Here is a 20,105-nt window from a genome sequence, read left to right on the forward strand (position 1 = left end):
TCTTGGTACCCTCTTTCTCATGAACTCTGAAACATGTAGTGTGTCTCAGAATCCTCACTTACATCCCGGGCTGACAACTGGTTAGGCTCAGGGGCAGTGAGGACTAAAGAGAGAAGAACTGAAAATGGCTATCGAACTGGAGATGCATACGCCCACCCAAACAGCTAATACCTGTTCTCCTTTGCTTTCAAGACTCAAATAAATTTTACCCCCAGCTCCACTCATGTGCAAGCATACAGCGTGTTTTTCTGGTGTGTGTGTTTACGTTCATGTGTTTGCTTATAAAATATCTTGAGGAAAAAAGAATGACTACAATTACAAGTTAATCCTTAATTTTTCATCTGAAGAGAGTTTAAAGTACAATATAATGACTAAGCCTCTTTTGGACTGAGCTGGGTGGCTTGCAGGATCTTTGTTTCCCAACCAGCGACTGAACCCGCTTAGCAGTGAACGCTCGAAGTCCTAGTCACTGGACCGCCAAGGAATTCCCAATGCCCTCTTCTTGAATGTCCATAAATTTACCTAAATTCAATACCTGGTTGTAAAGGATCTTCGATATAAAGCATGGATGGCCTGTAGCCATCTAGCATATTTTTCTGTACTTCATCTTTGGCCACATAAGAACCACCATCCTTTATCCGGATGCCAGTCTTTAAATAATTGAAGTGTCGTCCATATAATTCAAAAAATTCTATTAAGAGAACACCATAGTTTGTATTGGGGATGCAAGCATCTTCCCTGGGATGTAACTAAAACGAGAAGAAAAAAAAATTTACATTGGATTTTTTCTGAATTCAAGGTGAGGATAGTGAATGACATTCTAACTTCTATAAACAATATTATTATAATTTTGGTTTCACAGAGCAGCCAACAGGTAACAGAGTTACAGCAGACTAATTGTAACAGTACTTCTGTTACAGACAACCGAAAGCGCCATGGGCGCGGGGGGATCCCAAGGGTGTAGGTGGAGCCCACGGGTGTGGGGGATAATTTAGGAGGCTGGATTTCACAGCTGCCCAGGATGTTGAGAGAGTCGGCTTGGCCCAACATCAAGGAAGTCATTCTGACTCACCAGCAGAGTCAGGCAGTTGGCAACACTGCTGTACCACATGAATATGCTCACTGACGACATTAAGACTTCCAACACATCTTACCCAGACAGCGAGTCTCAACTGAGCTGAGACTCAATTGTAAGTCTCCACTTAGAATAGTAACTGCTTAGAGAGACATTCTTATTTTTGGCATTTATGTTACTACGTATACCTATGGAAACTGCACCATACTTTTTGTGTTAAAATTTGTAGTGAAAAGTCTCAAAAATATTAGAACACATGAGATTAAAAAAAAAATTCTTTCCTTGGGATTTTAAAATATTTAATTGCTAAATCATAAAAAAGGTATCCGGTTTAAAGGGAAAAGTTGTCAGTAACCAAGGGAAGTATTCTAATTAGAGCCTGAGTAAAATTTTTTTCCAAAATGATTCCCAGCTGATTTATTTAACAAAAAATGTTTAGCGTACACTAGCAGGGTATAACTTACTTACCTGAAGGAAACTTACTGCCATTAAAAAGAGACTATAAGAACCAATTCCACCCGTAAATACTTCATTAAGGTCCCTCTGTAATAAGAACTGTTTCAGTACTAAAACCAAGTATGGCAATACAGGATATTTCTGGAAAAGAAAATTACATTTTCAATGAATTCCTTCATCAGTAATAGCTGGAAGCATTAATAGCTTAAATGGTCTCTCAGTATAAACTGGTCCTTACATGACAAACTTTGGTCGAGATATATTATATACTTGCACACTTTAAAAACAAACTATAAAAAAGTAAGCTCTAAGTAACTGAGGATTGTGTCCTCACATCTGAAACCCCAAACACAGGGAGCACCCCAGCATTCACTACGGGACAGAACACTAGCAATGCCTATCGCGTGACACGCATCTCATAATTTACTGAACAATTCTCATCGTAAATAGGTTAACAGAAACGGTACGGGATGACGTCTCAACTCTCAACACAGTCAGTCCGCGGGATTTTAAAGAACCACTTCTGTAAGCAGAGCGGCACAGGCAGACCAGCCCCTCCAGGTGACCCTGCAGAGCCCAGAGCAGGTCACCTGGCCTGCTGTCCTCGGCGAGGGCAGGTGAACACGCAGCCCACCTTCTGTGCCTCCCAAGCAAGGGCCAGCACACCCACGGGGGCAGGGAGGACAGCCTGAGTCCATCTTTCACTCAAGGTCGTTCTCATTAAGTCCTCTCCGCAAGCCCGGCCCCGGGGTAGGGACGCCGAGAACAAAGCTGGCAACACACGTGGAGAAGGGAGCCTTAAGGAAGCCCCTGCCTAAGCACGGCAGAGTTACGCGCGATCGCCATTCTTTCCCTGACGCTTACAGCGCACACGCACTGCTTCCTTGAGAAAAAAAGCGTTTATACTTGTGCAAATCGTGTCAAAGTAAGAAGGAGCGTGAGAAACAACAAAAATATGGAGAAATAATCATTTTTAAACACTATGGTTGAACTCAGAAATAGATGTAGTCTCTTTAAAGAACAATTAGGCAAACTGCCAACAGAATTTTCTCTGCATATATCCTCTGACCCAGAAATTCCATTTCCAGGAATCTTCTTACAGACAATTTATTAGCGTAAAGAAAGATGCAGACATGGAAGGATGTTCACCAAGCAGTTTTTGTAAGAGCAGAAGACGCTGGAAGCAACACTGGGGAAGAGCTGCCTGCACGAGGCATGGTCCATCCTGACGAGGGTGGCCAATGAATCCTCCGAAATGGCAAGTTTAAAAAAAAAGTACATCATACATATGGTGTGCTATTTCTTTTGTGAAACATCTCAAGAAGAGGATAAACAAAGAAGTCGATGAAGGCAAATCCTATGTAGCTGATCTAAGCATACAAGGTAAACTCACTTTTTCCTACCCTTTTATAATAGTAAGGTTTTTCTTTTTTTTAAGTCATGTGTATTATTCTCAATTTTTAAAAAAGTTTCTTTTCTGGTAAAAAGAAAATTTACACACACCCAGTATCTCCAAAAGAATGGGATTACGGATAATATTTCTTTTCTTTTTCTGCACATTTACATGAGAATATAATGTTTATCACATGAGAGTTACAATTTTTTCTGAACTCGAAGAACTGCTAAAGAAAAAAACCAAGTGGAGAGAGAAGATATTTTATTTAAGCCAAAGCAGTGCAGAGTTTTAGTTTAGGGAGAAAAAAGCCAATGCGTCCAGCTGAAGACAGCGTTGATATTTTGTGCACTCTCTGGGAAGAAAACAGAACAAGCAGAAATAGACTTAAATCACTCCAAGATAAGGGAAGGACATCTGCAGGACCTACCGTGCAGGTGACTCGGGGATTGAGACCTAGAAAAGGCTGGCTAGAGAGGGTCTTAATCTGAACTCCTGCGAGACTGAAGCAGACAGGAGTGAACTGCGTGGTGTGACTCAGCCCGAATCTCCTTAAGAGGAAGGATCTAGGGCAGAGAAGTTCTTCAAAGGCTCCCTCAACCCTTAATTCTTACCTGAGGCCACACTATAAATTACTGATTATGACAAGCAGACACAAGGAAAGTAAAAACCACTCATAGAAAAGAAGCATTTGTCAGCAATACACATACAAAGATAGCTTACCTAAGTATACCAAAACACCACCACAACAAAGTTTCAAAACATAACTCCATTTTCTAATAGTTTCATTGAATAAACACTGTAAATTCTCTGACCTTGGTAAAATCTTTGATGAGGTCAGCTGCTCTGACGCCATTCTGTACATTAAAGCTGATATCAACTTTCACTTCGGTAAAAGAATCTGTTAATTTAATAATAGGTACCTAGAAAGAAAAGAAAGGTAAAATTTAAATACATCAGACAAGTTAAATGACAAATCAGAGGATGGAAGGTTACCAGAGCTGAGATCCTGACCTTCTCAGGAAGACTTTAAACACTGAGTATTCTGAACACGCCATACCAGAGTTGACTTGGCTGCCTAGATATCTTATATTGCATATTTAGCATCTAAAGTCATGCAGTACATTTTGGAATTTCTACTGATTGAGAGTTTTGAAACAAAGTAACAAAAACTTTTCTCGACATTAATCTACTTTGGAGAACAGTTTCTAACACAAGAAGATCAAGAATTAAGACTGTCGGCCCACAGCACCAAACTGTTTCCAATAAGAAAACTGCTAGATTCTTAAGTCACATACACAATAAGTCACTGGCCTTTTTGGTCAGTTTTGCAAATAGCCCAAAAAACAACCGGACAAGAGAACTTAAAATAATAATTACTCTCAAATGAAAAATGATGGAATGGTTTATATGAAGTATCAGGAATTCTTTTAAAAAGAGAAAAAAAGCTCTTCTTCTACCACGCATTAGAAAACTCAGACGAGCAAACTTGATATATAGAACTAGATTTCCAAATTAATAATTTTTAATAAAGAAACTACCCGTTTTGCTCTAATAAAACCTGACATGCAAATATCCAAACTTCTAAAATAGACATATTTATTTCTAAAATGAGCTTCCATGAAAATTCTTAATGTTCACTCCATTAGTTAAAATGACTTGATCTACAAAATTTCAATTAATACAATTCTTCAAAGATACAAAATATGATGGAAGAATATCTGTGTAACTAAAACTTTATTAGATATCCATATTTTTACTTACACTTTTTTATATTAAAAAATCTATATAGTGCTATATGATAAAATAGAGTTAAATTTTTGAAAGAAATGGATAACCAGAGCATTTCATTTGTCTCACAAATGCAATTTTTTATGTGCAAGCACTGGGATCATGAACAGAAGGAATCATTCAGTCATAATCCAACTGTGTGCACCAAAATTAAAATTTGATTTTACACGTTCCATGCGTAAGTAATTGGAGAGTTTAGGATGAAGTGTTGAAGAACTTACAGTGGCTTTGTCCAGAACTTTCACCGAGTCTTCATCTGCAACCTTATGCTTCCGAAGAGCTTCCTCCAGGGTCCAGAGGGGCAGGTTTTCCCACTTGCCGAACACCACAAGGTCAATGTCACTGAGCACAGAGCACAGAGAGGAGTTGGTGAAAGAAGCAAGACACTGGACTCACTTCCACTCCTTCAGGCCACAGCCAGCACGTCACTGGCAGCACGGTGAGAGCTCACTTCTCACTCTCACACTGCCCAGTGAAGACTGAATATGTCGGTGAGGACCGTTTTTCAGAAAGTGGAGGCTGGTGATTTTAACAAGCTCCTACTTCTCCTACTTATTTCCCAGGGTGATTCTGAATGAAGTAAACCCTCAAAAACACCAGTTAATGTTTCCTGTTCATAAAGCCCTCTGGTACTAAAGCCCTTAAGACCTTCCAAGTGAAAGAGATCAACCGATTAATAGTGACTTACATTATCAAGTATAAAAGCAAGATGCAGGCTTACTAGTATATCCAGTATGCCACCATGTGTGTAAGAAAGGAAGAGACACACATTTCCTTTTATGTGTACAGAATCTCTCTGGAAGGATATGCAAGGAGCTGGTAACAGCAGCTCCTCCAAGCAGAGAAACTGGGGGAGAGAGGCAGGATTCAGACTTTTCATTGTCTTTATTTCGTGCCCTTTTCAAATCTGAACTAGGTTATCACAAAAATTAAATTTTTAGAAAGAATGACTCAGGCTTTGCAGACGCTCAGAACCTAAATAAGGAGAAAATATTAAAGAACTCAAAGTTGAATATTTCACAGCTCTGTAGGCCTAGGACAACAATGGGAAGAATGAAAATTGCTAGGATGCATCCACTTTAACACATCTTAAGTTTGGGTAAAGTAGGTTGAAGCAAATTCAAATAGAAACCATGATGGACGCCTACAGTTAATCACACCATACTGGGTACTTGAACGTGTGTTACAGGGTAAATCTCACGGTGAGTGCTCTTACCACAATAAAAACAAACGCATGAGGAAATGTTTTTGCTTAATGAAGACCACAGCAGTTTAATTCTTGGAGAACAGGTACTTGATCCTCAGTAAGTCTTACTATCCCCTCGAAGCAGCCCCAACACACATACCCCACTCTTGCTCCCAGCTGTGGGCCAAGGCAGCCCTCATTTGAGAAGATTAAAATGAACAAGGGGTCTGAAAGGAACAAGACTCTCCTCAGAGAAGAGTCTATGCCCTAAAGTTTTGAGTCAGAATATGGTGACAGGAGCTGAGTATGAGTTCCTAATAAAAATGAGAGACCTGGCATTCCTGAGTGTACAGAGCTCCAGAGCATGACCAGGTCTTTTACCATAATAGTACATTAACGTCTGTGTGAGTGGGTTACGTTACGGGCTTGAACAGTTCTCTGTAGTGATACTCTATTTCAAGGTAACTCAAATAAAATACAAGTAAGTTTTCATAAATCTGTTTTGTTTCTATTCTTACCTATTTAACAGTCAAAACAAATAAACTCTAGAAAAATGCACAATTCCTTGAAAGCTTCATAAATGTACTAACCTTGTAGGTAAATACAAGCCAGTTTTAAAACTTCCAAATATCTGGACCTGAAATAGAAAAAATTATATTAAAATATGAGCTATGACAAACCTAGACAGTGTATTAAAAAGCAGAGACATCACTTTGCAGACAAAGGTCCATACAGTCAAAGCTACGGTTTTTCCAGTAACCATGTACAGATGTGAGAGCTGGACCATAAAGGCAGCTGAGCACCAAAGAATTGATGCTTTCAAATTGTGGTGCTGGAGAAGACTCTTGAAAGACCCCTGGACAGCAAGGAAATCAAACCAGTTAATCCTAAAGGAAATCAACCCTGAATATTCACTGGAAGGACTAATACTGAAGCTGAAGCCCCAATACTTTGGCCACCTGACGTGAGAGCCGATTCACTAGAAAAGACTCTGATGCTGGGAAAGACTGAGGGCAAGAGGAGAAGGGGGTGATAGAGGATGAGACGGTTGGATGGCATCACCAACTCAATGGATATGAGTTTGAGAAAACTCCAAGAGATAGTGAAGGACAGGGAGGCCGGGCGTGCCGCAGTCCATGGGGGTTGCAGAGAGTCAGACATGACTTAGCGTCTGAACAAAAAATATCAGATGAAAGGCCACACCGTGGAGAACTGCAGGACTTTGCTACCCTCTACTGGTCGTTTTTAGTACTACAAGAGCATTTTTTCCGACCACCACGCTTTCGTGGAAGCAGGATTCCATGTCTTACAGAAAGCAGTATTAAGTAGCACTACTTCTGAAAGTTAGTTTAAACTTCTTAGGTTCAAATATCAAACATGTGGACTTAAACAGAAACCTTTCAAAAGGAATGTTCACTGCTGCTGCTGCCCTAAAAATCTAAAGACACAATCCCAAATCCTTAACTTCTGTTCCCCTAAGGAGGACCTCCTCACAGATTCCTGGATTACGGGCTGACTGCTTCCGTCGCAGGACGAGTGGCAGCCTGCAGGCGGTCCCCACAGAGAACCCCAGGCACTGTCGCTGTAGCAGCATGCTGCGGCACACCACCAGCACACACACAGCCCATCGCGACCCACGGAGAACAGTGGGAGATACAGGCAGACGCGTGCGCACCAGCAGTTGCCGTGAGGGATGAACCACAAAAACAGTTCAGCCTGTGAGGTGAGATGCACCAAGGGACTCAATCACAGCCTCATGTTCTAAAACCGCCCTGGTCCGGAGGAGGACTGATTCAGATCAGAGTTTCTCAACTTCAGCTCTACAGCTGGGGCAGATAAGCTCTTGCTGTGAAGATCTGTCCTTGCATCTTGTGATGTTTAGCCACCTCCTTGGCCTCTGCTCACTGTGTGCCAGGGGCACCCCAGCAGTCACGACAATCAAAAATGGCTCTGACACTGCCAAATGCCTCCCAGGAGTCTCCAGTCTAGGTCACGCAGGAGCAACAACGTGGCACAAAGCAGCTGCTCGAGAAAACGGTAGGGTCGTTCCCTCTCCCCTGCGGAAGCCCAGGCGGCTCAGTGGTAAAGAACCCACCTGCCAATGCAGGAGACCCATGTTTGACCCCTGGGTCAGGAAGGTTCCCTGCAGGAGGAAACGGCAGCCCACTCCAGTGTTCTTGCCTGGAGACTCCTACGGACAGAGGAGCCTCGCGGGTACATACAGTCCATTGTGTCGCAGAGTCTGACATGACTGAGCATGCTCGCATGCGCTCTTCCTTGTACCTATCTTATTTGAAGCTTCTCTGTTTTGCCAATTGGATCAAAAAAGCTTCCCTGGATTTGCTCTTGCCATCCCATGACACAGTCTCAAGAAAAGTTACATAATGCAAACGAAGGCATTCCAATAAGTCACTTCTTTGAATGAACAAAACTGTAGAATCAACCCTCAAAGGAGCCCCCCAAGGTGACCATCAATAATAAGAACGACAAACAAGCAGAGGAAATCTTGGGCAAAAGTTTTGTTCACTGGGTGGGGGTTATACTGAGAGACAAGGAGAGATAAGAAAAAGAGAAGGAAACAGCAGTTTCAGGAGCGTAGAGTACACGCCTACATTAGACTGTGAAAATGAACTTCAAATGACTCAATAAATTTCTACCTGACATCTCCATTCAGCTATAAACAATTACGCAATGTTCATACTGACAGGCTGGAACAAAGTAGTAACCGAGTTTTGATACATCACATCCAAATAACCCACTGCTATCAACACAAAGAGGCTTGATTTGTCTTTCTTCTCGTTATACTAATGATTCCTAAATATAGTTTGCCTTTAGCAGTACCGCACAGAAACTGTCTTAAGTCAGTCATTCAATTCAATGCAAATAATTGGGAAGCCCCAAATTTTATGTCAAGGCTGGAGAAAAGGGTTTGTTTTTGAAACTGCATTAGACCACAATTCTACAGATGCACGTACACAGGGATACTACCTAAGCACCCAGACGGGTACTCACGTCAGCACTGGGCCAGAGCTCCTTAATCACACTCTCGATCCTGTTGACCACCTCCATCCGCATCTTCTCCTCCTCTGGTCTTGGAGACATATATTCATAAAAATCACTGATTTCTTCATGCAGACTGAAGAAAAGAAGCAGAGACGTTAATACGGACAAGGCCAATCTAATGAGAAATCACTATTTTAAATAATCTTACCCAATTAAGTCTTAAAGTCATCTGCAGGTTTTACATTCATACATTTCTCACCTCAATTTTAATGTTATAATTCACGCTAAGCTAAAATGGGAATGCACAAATTTTAATCAAAATGCAAAAGTAATTAAAAGTGAGAAATTCCAAATTCCAAGAAGTCTTACTGGAAGTGTACTAGCAGCTCTCACAGCATTTATTATCTGCCTGTGCAGAATACTTGCTGAGTGCCAGTGATTTCAAAATTTCTTAAGTTTCAAGTGAAGGCCTTTGTACTCTGCCTTTACACTTCTGATCCAGCAGATGTAAACACAAGAAGACACTGACAAGCTTCTGGGCAGTGGGGGTGACCCTCTTCCCCCTCTGAAATCCATTCCTCACAGGAGCAAAAAAGCATGTCTTTCATGATATTTGCTTAGTGAATTAAGTGTCACATGAATAGGTCAGCCAGGGAGTATCAACAAAGACCTAAAAGGAATGGCTGGCAGACAAGGCTCCATAAAGGAGCTAAAAGGACTTGCAGAGACCGAGAGGTACGAGGCCCCCTCGGGGAGCACCGAGCAGAGGGCACGGCCTGTGGCAGAGGGAGGAGCAGAAGGAGGAGCAGGTCCTGAGAGCAAGGCAGTACCGGACGACAGCAGGCTTTGAGCGACACACCGCGAGTTCAGACCTTCCTGGATGGTGACGGGGAACTATTCAAACGTTTCTGAAAGGGACCAGGGAAAGACTGACTTCAGAAATGGAGCATTTTAAGATCTGGCAATGGTGCCAACAATGGGCTGGCAAAGAGACAAGGCTGGATGCAGCAAGAATGGCTCAGAGATTACTGTGAGTGTAGGGCTGGCTGAAGGTCTGGAGAATGGCGGCAGGAAGGAAATGGGCTCAGAAATGCCACACACACACACAGACACAATGGCAGGGCCCCAGGCAGGACCAGCAACGGGAAGAGAAGAGTGAGGGTGCCTGCAAGGGCTGAGGTCTGAGGCGCTGCGGGAATGGATGAACAAGGCAGAAGGAAACGCTAAGTAGGCTGGCTAGGGAGCTGCGTGCAGTCAATTACTACAGAAGAAAACGAAGAATCCGAACAGAAGAAAGTGAAAATCGCACTTCTTAACAAGGTTGGCGCAGCTGTGAAGAGCTACCTTTAGGAGGGAAAGGAAGTACTGGTCACTCAGCCCTGTCCAACTCTTTGTGACCCCAAGGACTGTAGCCCGCCAGGCTCCTCTGTCCATGGGATTCTCCAGGCAAGAATACTAGAGTGGGTTGCCATGCCCTCCTCCAGGGGATCTGCCCCACCCAGGGTCTCCTGAATTGCAGGCAGATTCTTTATACTGTCTGAGTCACCAGCAGTTTCCCTGAGTATGAAATGGGAGGAAATCTGCAAAACTTGGGTTGGATGCAGACAAGACGGGAGGCCCGGCTCCAGGTCGCTGGAGGTAATATACCAGACTAAGGATGCTCTGGTGGCTATCTCAGTCTAGCACAGCTTCGATGAACCAGGAAGCCAGGAGAAGGGCACCAGTTAAAGAGCAATGGGTGCCAAGCACCAGAGGGGAGCATGTGGGTGGCGGGGTGGGGGGCGGGGAGCAGCAGTGGGAGGCAGGGCAGCCTCAAAGTAACAAAATCTAGAAGGAGGGGTGTGCCCGCAGCTGCAAGCTCATTCTGGTCCAGAGCACGTCCGGGTCCGGGATCCCCAGGAACCTAGAAACACCACGAGACCCAAAATGGTTACAAGGAAAAGAAAGGACCAAATCTCAACATCCACTGGCTGTTATCAGAATGCGGCAGAGTAAACTTTAATCAGTAGTTTCTGCTTCTTCTGATGTATTCTTTTTAGAGTCAAAACACTTGAGTTCCATACTCAGGCTCTGCCTGAGGGCAGCTGTGTTCCTTTTCTGGCCTCAGAGTTCTCAGGCACAACCTAGGGCGCAGCACCCAGGAGCATTTTCAGGCCCTTGGTTTCCAAAGGCCGGGCCATTTGCTCAGGAAGGACTGACAGCAGCGATGTGCCTGTTCACTGTGCAATACCGTAGGAAAACTGGATTTTAAAACTCCAGGGAGTTCTGCTGCTAAACCCAGAGACTCCCAGTGGAGTCAAGTCTTCCTTGACTTAACTAGGTGCCTTCCAGGTACCCTAGTATCTTCAGACTTTTTTTAAGCTTCTCAGCTTTTAATATATTCTCTAAGGTCACATCCCCTTTGGTTTCTGATAGATGACAGCTAAAATGATTAGTCATTAGAGAGTTTATGGCTTGCTTTACTCTTCTGCACTTTTGGTGGGGATGAGAACCACAAATAAACAACCAAACAATGGACTTCTTATCTAACCAGATCATTTGCTATGAATTATCAGAGTTTATTTGTGGTTTGAAAGCATATCCTATAGAATACTTCCACTATAACCAATGGGGAAAACCTCCTAAATCTGACTGTTAGCTACTCTACAAAGGCCCACTTACACATTTTTTTTTTTTAAATTCTGAGCTCAGATCAAGTGTAGAAACCTTCATAGTTATAAAGGTCTGTAGTCAAACCTTTTCATCATTGCTCAGAACTGATCAGCTTTTGCTACACACACACCCCCAGCCAGCTCTCACCCACCCATCAGTGAAGTCCTCAGTTATCTACTGTCACTTTCACACCCGCGTGCGCGCACACCCGCACACACCCCTTATTATAAATTACCCTCTGCTTCTCAGAACTACAGAGGTCATGCTTCAGGCAGACTAAGGGGTCTTTTCTGATGCTCGGATTAGGCTATTTTCATCACTCATCCACTTCAGGAAGAGCAGATCTCAGAGAAACTTACACATTTTATAACAAATATCAGGCAAAAAGTGTTTAGCCCAACCTCTAGTTAATCTTTAAGTCATATGAAACTAAGAAAGAACTCATCCTCCAAACACTACTGAGTATCTACGTTCAAAGGTATTACTAGGAAAACAGCCACACATGGTCCTTGCCCTGGGTGGTGTCCATCTAACGATGAAAACAAACACTCATGATGTGCAGTAGTTGTGTGCGTGTGATCCATATAGCCCACACTGCTCCCCCACAGGCAGGGTGCAGACGAACAGGAGTGCTTTCCTATGACAGCTTCCGGAGTTGCAGAGAGGTCACTCTGCAGGGTAGTGAGGTCCTTGTCACCTCAAGTCACTTTCAGATGACCACAAAGCAAACAGAGGTCTTGTAAGGGATTCCTGAACTCGGCACTATTACAAGGTGGAGAAGATTCTAGAACTCCTGTTTATCACCAGGCTGTCAACTTTCTAATTAGCACACATTAATCTGCAGGAAAGGCATGATAGTTTTACGTGACAAATCCTTAAAACAAGATCACCCCACCACACTTTGAATGGCTAAGTTAAAGAGCTCTCTTGGTGACTGTCACACTGCACTTGGAAACATGGATTATCTTCACATATCTTCTGATGTTGATTTCCAACAGACTTTCACAGTGATAAGAGAACAGACTCTATGATTTCAATACGTCAGACAGACCATGGAAGTTTTGCACATTTCTTATGACCCTGGATATGTTCCAGTGTCTCCAGATTTACAGTCCATGGGAATTTGAACAGAATTTGTGCCCTGCTGTTTCGTGAAAACTGCCTAAGTCTTAATTATGTTGAATTGGTTCACAGCGCCTTTCAGGTGTACTATATCCGTCTACCTTCCTGTCTATTCATTCTAATAAACTGGGGGAGTTTGATATTGAAATGCCAACTAAAATATCTATTTATCTACTTTTAAAAATAACTGTAATATACAGTGGAACTATATGTAACTTTTCCCTGTATTTTCCAAGTCTCCTGTAAATGTGTTATCATACTTTCATAAGCAAAAAAATAATTACTGGGGTAGGGAGGGAAAGACCACCCTAACACTGTTTGCTGACGCATTCTCCTACTGAGAGACAGCTGGTATGTTAGCAGTTAACAGTTATTAAAAATAAAGCTGTTATGGAAAGAAAAAAAAAATCCTAAATTTTAACAATCCATGGAACCATCTTCCTATTTAGGAAAATATGATTCTACAGCTTATCTTCCCTCTCTTATTACTTTCCCTTTACCATACTGGAAGGAGGGAAAGAGGAGTAAGTGGAAAAAGAAGGGCTGTTAAAACAAAAAACTATTTGAACAGTAAGAACCAGAGAAACCATCTCAGGCCTGCCAGGGTCATCTCCTTACCCAAGCCAAACACAAACATTCTTACCTATCTCATCTATATTTAAGCTACTATCTGTAAGGTGCTTATTAAAGAACTAAGTGAGAAATCTTGGTACAATCAGGAAATAAACTTCCAATGAAAATTTTAAGATAATTTTGAGGGGCTCTTTCCCGTGGACCGCATAATTTGCCTGGCATGGTACAACATATATCCAGGTGCTTTAAAAATCCTAAAGGAACTGAGTCTCATTTTTGGAGTGCCTACTACATGCCTGGCACACTTTTGAGTGACATGATGACCTGATAAAGGCTGGAAACTGGAGAAAGTTGGCAAGTTTGCTCTCACACATTAATTACACCTCTGACATCAACCACACAGAGAACACTTCAGTTTCTTCCACATCTGGGGTAGAACTTGGCATTAGTTAAATTAGCAAATACTGCTGTGGGGTACACACTCAACCTTACAGTTTCTCATCTTAAAATTACAAAACACAACTCTCCTGTGATCAGAATTCCTGAGTGACCAAAACACAGTGCCCTCTATTAGGATATCAATGTCTTCTTAAAAGATAAAGTGAGCGAGAAAGCACACCCACTTCCTGCATTTAAAGGAAAAGTACATAAAAGCAATATGATAAAATAAGTGCCTCTATATAACTGGAGAGGATGCCACAACCCAAAACTTTTAGAAAATGAGAATCAAAATGAATTTGCTGGGGTAAAACTTAAACTCAAAAATTAATGATAATATAAAAATGTAATGGAACAAATAAGAAATATCAATAAAAAAATGGCTTCTGTACTTTTAAAAAGTACAACCCACAGATAATTAGGTCATAAAGACATGAAAAAATCACTTTTGCTCTGATATGCTAGCCTTTCAAAACAGTCCTCAAAGGCTCAACTTCTCTGGCTATAAAAGGTAAGAACTGCTTCACACCTTTTCAGCTGGGCAACTCAGGGTGGGGTGTGAGTCTCTTAGCAGCTCTTGCAGCTTCAGAACCAAAATCAACATGGCAGTCTCCCTGATACCACCAGGCCAAGGCGGGCAGATGACCCACTGCTGGCCCCTCTGCTCAAGACTGCCCCCTGCAGTTCCCCCAAAATCTGTTCAGGGGCCAACACCGCTTCCTGGGGGACACCTGCCCAGCTTGCAATGTGCTTGAGGACAATGTCACACCAAGGTCAGGCCATTCGGTTCCATAACTGAAGTCCTCATTAACTGTAACCTCAGATCTGTATGAAGGCACTCACGGCACGTGTTAGTCGCTCAGCTGTGTCCGACTCTTTGTGACCCACAGACTGTAGCCCGCTAGGCTCCTCTGTCCAAGGGATTCTCCAGGCAAGGGTACTGGAGTGGGTTGCCATCTCCTTCTCCAGGGGATCTTCCCAACCCAGGGATCGAATCCGGGTCTCCTGCCTTGCAGGCAGATTCTTTACCATCTGAGCCCCCAGGGAAATGACCAAGTTCTATTCAGTTACTGTCAGTAACAAGACACTCCTCCCCTGCAAAATTTTAAGATTAACAATAAACAATTCTGACAAGGACATATGGAGAAGGCATTCACATGCTGCATGGAAAAATGTAAATCACTACAATCTGAGAGGTTGTTGTATAAGCGATAAATAATATTTATATAAATAATCTTTAAAATCCCCCATCTTTCACTAAAATCAGGATCTGGAAGAGTATTTGCACTCCATGTTTACTGCGGCATTATTCCCAATAGTCAAGATATGGAAACAACCCAGATATACACTGAGATGAACCGCCAAAGGAAACACTATATATTATTCAGCCTTAGAAAGGAAATCTTGCCATGTGAAACACCAACAAACCTGAAAGGACATCATGCTAAGTGAAATACGCCAGTCAGAGAAAGAGAAATACTGTGTGATTCCACTCACACGCTCGAAAAACGGCCCAACTCACAGAAGCAGAGAACAGAATGATGGCTGCCAGGGGCTCGAGTTGGGTAGGGAATGGGGAGTTGTTCAACAGATATAGTTTCAATCAAACAGGATGAATCAGGTCCTAGAGATATCCTGTATAACACAGCGTCTACAGTTAACAATACTGGGTGTGCACTTAAAAATCTGTTAGGAGGGTAGATCTCAGGGTATTCTTACCACAAGCGAGTGAGAGGACACAAGGAACTTTCGGAGCTGTTGGATATGTCTACTGCATGGATGGATGCGTGCGTGTTCAGTCGTGTCTGACTCTTTGCGACCCCATGGACTGTAGCCTGCCAGTCTCCTCTGTCCCTGGGATTTTCCAGGCAAGAACACTGGAGTGAGTTGCCATTTCCTCCTCCAGGGAATCTTCCCAACCACGGTATCAAACCCACATCTCCTGCATTGCAGATGGATTCTTCAATACTACACCTGGGAAGCCCAAATATCTACTACCCTGGATATATCACCACCTTGGTTTTATGGGAGTAAACATACATCCAAACTCATCAATTTGCATATCTGTATTAAGTATGTGCAGCTTTTTTGCAAAGCTGTTGAAAAACAAATCCCCCTTTTTTTAATCCTCCAAGAATATTTCCATAAGGGAACAAGGATATTCACCACAGCATGATTTGGAATACTAAATAATTTAGAAACAGCCTCAATGTCCACCAGTGGGGTCCAATTACATAATCAGAGGAACACTCATTGACCTTCCCTTGAATTATAGCCAATAATCCATTAAAAAGAATGAAGAAGAGCCATTTGAGTTGACAGAGAAAGATCTAAGATTTGTTATGTTTAAAAGAAAGGATCCCTTTCATGTACATTAAAAAAGACACACACACACATACGCAAACACACAAGAGAAAGTCACAACACGTTTCTATCTGCACTACAAGTTTTCTGTAAGGAGAACCGTTATCAGTGATCACCTTAGGGAAGGGCATGGTGGGCGAGTTAGGGAGACCTTTAGTTTTTTATTTCCTATCACTGTGTATAATTTTATAACTTTTTTAAACCACCAGTGTGTATTTGTTTGTCTGCTTTTCTAACAAGAATCATTATTATCTTTTTGAAGAGATCATAGTCATTTGCATCTTCTTTAAATTTTCGCACATGAAAGTACACACGTGTGCATGCATGTATATTTCCCCCAACCTCCACTTCATAGAACAGGGTCTATATACCATACTGTTTATGATTATTAAATCTGATAAGAGAACTTGGGGGTGGAGACTCACTTTGTTTAAAGTGCCGCTACTGCTGCTAAGTCGCTTCAGTCATGTCCGACACTGAGTGACCCCATACACGGCAGCCCACCAGGCTCTCCCGTCCCTGGGATTCCCCAGGCAAGAACACTGGAGTGGGTTGCCATTTCCTTCTCCAATGCATGGAAGTGAAAAGTGAAAGTGAGGTCAGTCATGTCTGACTCTTCGCGACCCCTTGGACTGCAGCCCACCAGGCTCCTCCATCCATGGGATTTTCCAGGCAAGAATACTGGAGTGGGGTGCCATCGCCTTCTCTGACCCCGGTTCAATTCCAGGGTTGGGAAGATCCGCTGGAGAACGGATAGGCTACCCACTCCAGTATTCTTGGTTTTCCTGGTGACTCAGCTGGTAAAGAATCCGCCTGCAATACAGGAGACCTGGGTTCAATTCCTGGGTTGGGAAGATCCCGTGGAGAAGGGAACAGTTACCCACTCCAGTATTCTGGCCTGGAGAATTCCATAGACTTATACTCCATGGGGTTGCAAAGAGCTGGACACAACTGAGCAATTTTCACATAGCTCACATACATTGATGTATACAGTCTATCTTTTAAAATGCATACTAAGTACTATCGGATATTTTTATAACAAGGAAAAATATCATTAAAGACAATTAACGCTTGACGGCAAAAGACTCAAGTTATTCTAATAATCTAGTTTTGCAGATCAAAAGGTCACAAATCAGGCACCTGGAAGATATGAACAGAAAGGGGCCCCAAAGCCAGGCATGCAGCAACAGACACAGGACGAATCTGGGAAGTTACTGCATGCATGACGCGATGCAGTGAGTGTAGTAGTAAGTTTCTCTTGGTGTCTGACTCATCCATTATAGGAACTTAAATGTGTGTGTATACGCAAGAGAAATTTCAGGAAGAATGCATGGTTGCAGTAGCTTCCTCTGGGGCGTGGAACTGAGGTCTGAGGTGCAGGGATTTATATATTCTTTTGCACCATATGATGTTTTCCAAATCCAAGTAGGAACCAAGAGGGGTGAGTAACAGTAAGCCCTAGGGTGATCCCTAGAGCAGTCTCAGTGACATCTTCAGGAGGCTCTAAAATTTGATTTTTACAAAGAAATTGTCCTCGTAGCTCAGTCAGTAAAGAGTCTGCCTGCAATGCCGGAGACCTGGGTTCAATTTCTGGGTTGGGAAGATCTCCTGGAGGAGGATCTTACCTGGAGAATCCCATGGACAGAGGAGCCTGCCAGGCTACAGTCTTTGGGGTCACAATAGTCAAACACAACTGAGTGACTAAGTACACACACAAAGAAACTGTCACACACACATACACACACCCATTCTGTATTTCCAGCTGCCAGCTCGACTCGTCTACGTAAATGTCACCTCAAACTCAGTAAGTTCAAAATGAAACTCCTTGTCTTTTTCCAAAAACCTAATCTTCCTTCTTGGATTTTCCTCCCTGAGTTACTGTTTCCCCAAAATGGAAACTAAGCTGATCTCGCTGCCCCAAGCTTCTCCCTTCCCTGGGTCATCTTCCACGTGATCACTCTTCCTCAAGCTATCTGTGTCACTTCCTGATGCCTCTTCTCCCCAGTACAGCCACAAGGCACTGTGCTGGAACATGCCAGATCTCTGCAAGAGCCCCACCCTTGCACAGGCAGGCCCTGCGCCTGGAGTACCTTCTTACTCAGCCTCTGAGAGCTCAGCTGGCACCTCCTTGGTCAAGTTGCCAAAAGCATTACTTTAGCTCCTCCTCAATGCTCCTGACCCTACCTCCTGTCCAGCTGTCAGCCCCAATGAGTTCACAGTGAATCCCTGGCTCACAGGCCTCCCTGCTGACTCCACTCTCCGATTCAGCTCTGTGTCCCCAGATAGGCCGCAGCACAGATAATTGCTTCTAGAGGAAGGGACCTCAGATGACTTTCGTACATCCAACCATGATCATGCCCACATGTCACAGAAGGGATAGTATATACACCTTAAAATAAGCTCAGGACCAGGATCCAAGGAAACTGACATTCACACAGTGAAAAATGACAGAACCAGAAAGAAGGGCAATTTGGCCCCCAAACTACGGACGTCCTTTAGAGTCAGAGAGGGTAACTCCACTTCTCAGAACGTAGCCTAAGGAAATACGTCGGCATGTGCAGAGCAATCTGGCTATCAGAAAATATCCACAATGAGCATGCAGTTTTTTTTAAAAAAAGCTGAAGTTTTGAAATATTTCAAGGAGGATCACCAGTATCAGAGTGAAAAGGAAAAAACCCTCGAACTCTTCTTTATGTAGAAAAGTATTCACACCCCAAATAATTCTCACTATAAACTAAGATTTTTTTAAAAAAAGGGGGAGAAAGAAAACATGGATGACAACATAAAATCATTTAAAATACACACTTCAGGTTTGCAAACTTCGTAGGCATTTAAAACTGTTATTCATAGTTGAAGAATGTGCTATTTGCTATGTCAACTCCTTGGTTAGGACTTGGGAGTAAAACTGCAGAGAATGGATACTAAATTATAAAGTTTTCCTTTCTTTCTTCTTTTAAGAGGTGTTCACACCTGCTTGCCTAGAAATTAGAGCATTCCTTTTAAATGTCATCATCTGTTGCTGCTCTCAGGTTTGGGATCACAGTTTTGTTAGGCCAGTGTTTCAGAAGGATGGTTTTCCTCTGATTTCCTGTTCCTTCCCTTTTTACTGCTATGAAGAGAGAATGAAAACCATCTGACTTCCTCTAAGCCTCTTAACTTTTGCCACACAACCCTGCTACTACTTTCAAGCAAGTATAAAGACAAAGAAAAGGGAGGTAAGAGGAAAGAAACGATTACCTGAGAGTTGCTTTATTTAATCCTAGTCATTCATTCTTCCCTCTACCAGTAAAAATTCTGAACTCCCTCTGCCACTCTGAGTAGGATCTAACCAAACCTGGATAAAGTTGGGTAGCTCAAAGAATAGTTCATAGTATTTCCCAATTAAGGATAACTACTTTGAAATAAAAGCTCAGTTATCAGATTTATCCCCCAAATGGAAGGTCCTCAAATATGTGAAGAGTTAAAGATGCTGAATCTTTCTTTATTCACAGGTTAAAATGTCAACAAGAATAGTTCATTCTACAGAAGTTTGTTATAGTTTTAAACATAATAATGAAATGTAGATGTGTTTAATCCATACAATTCTCATACAAAAATATTTATTTTTTATTTTTCATTTATTTATTTCTGGTTGGAGGCGCTGCTGATATTTAAGAACAGACACTGCTGTATAAATACACGAGGACTTGCAGTGTCTCCTGCTGTGTTAAACTACTGGTAAAAGAGGCACAGAACCAGCAACGGCTTTTATAATTTACGCTTTTTTTTTTCCTGTACTGTTGAGATCTTTTGGGTAAGTCCTGATACTGTTTACAACATTTTTTTTAAGCTTAAGTGAAAAAATAAAGACAAACTGTTTCACAAAGAGTTCATTTACACCAAAAACATAATGTTTATAAACCTAGGTTGACTTTCTGAGGTCCCATATTCTTCCAAATTTAACAACAACAAAACAAACTCTGAAATAAATAAGGAAATTTACAGTGGTTTGTAAAGCACACGGCGGGGGGTACACTTGAAAACCACCTATAGCTCTACCCAAAAAAAGCAGC

The 20,105-nt window shown here is 42.4% G+C and overlaps 1 protein-coding gene across 3 annotated transcripts in view; it reads right to left on the reverse strand.

Moving 5' to 3' along the window:
- Positions 1–20,105, reverse strand: part of PAPD5 (poly(A) RNA polymerase D5, non-canonical) — a 69,053-nt gene that overhangs the window by 7,388 nt on the left and 41,560 nt on the right. For all 3 annotated transcript variants that reach the window (XM_018061950.1, XM_018061949.1, XM_018061948.1), the window contains exons 2-7: positions 8,914–9,037; positions 6,492–6,538; positions 4,937–5,057; positions 3,740–3,847; positions 1,544–1,672; positions 536–749 (exon numbers count right to left, since the gene is read on the reverse strand). In XM_018061950.1, coding sequence (XP_017917439.1) covers positions 536–749; positions 1,544–1,672; positions 3,740–3,847; positions 4,937–5,057; positions 6,492–6,538; positions 8,914–9,037 — 743 coding nt within the window. The remainder of the gene's footprint in view (positions 1–535; positions 750–1,543; positions 1,673–3,739; positions 3,848–4,936; positions 5,058–6,491; positions 6,539–8,913; positions 9,038–20,105) is intronic.

This window comes from Capra hircus, chromosome 18 (assembly GCF_001704415.2).
Source record: "Capra hircus breed San Clemente chromosome 18, ASM170441v1, whole genome shotgun sequence".
In the NCBI taxonomy this organism is placed as follows: domain Eukaryota; kingdom Metazoa; phylum Chordata; class Mammalia; order Artiodactyla; family Bovidae; genus Capra; species Capra hircus.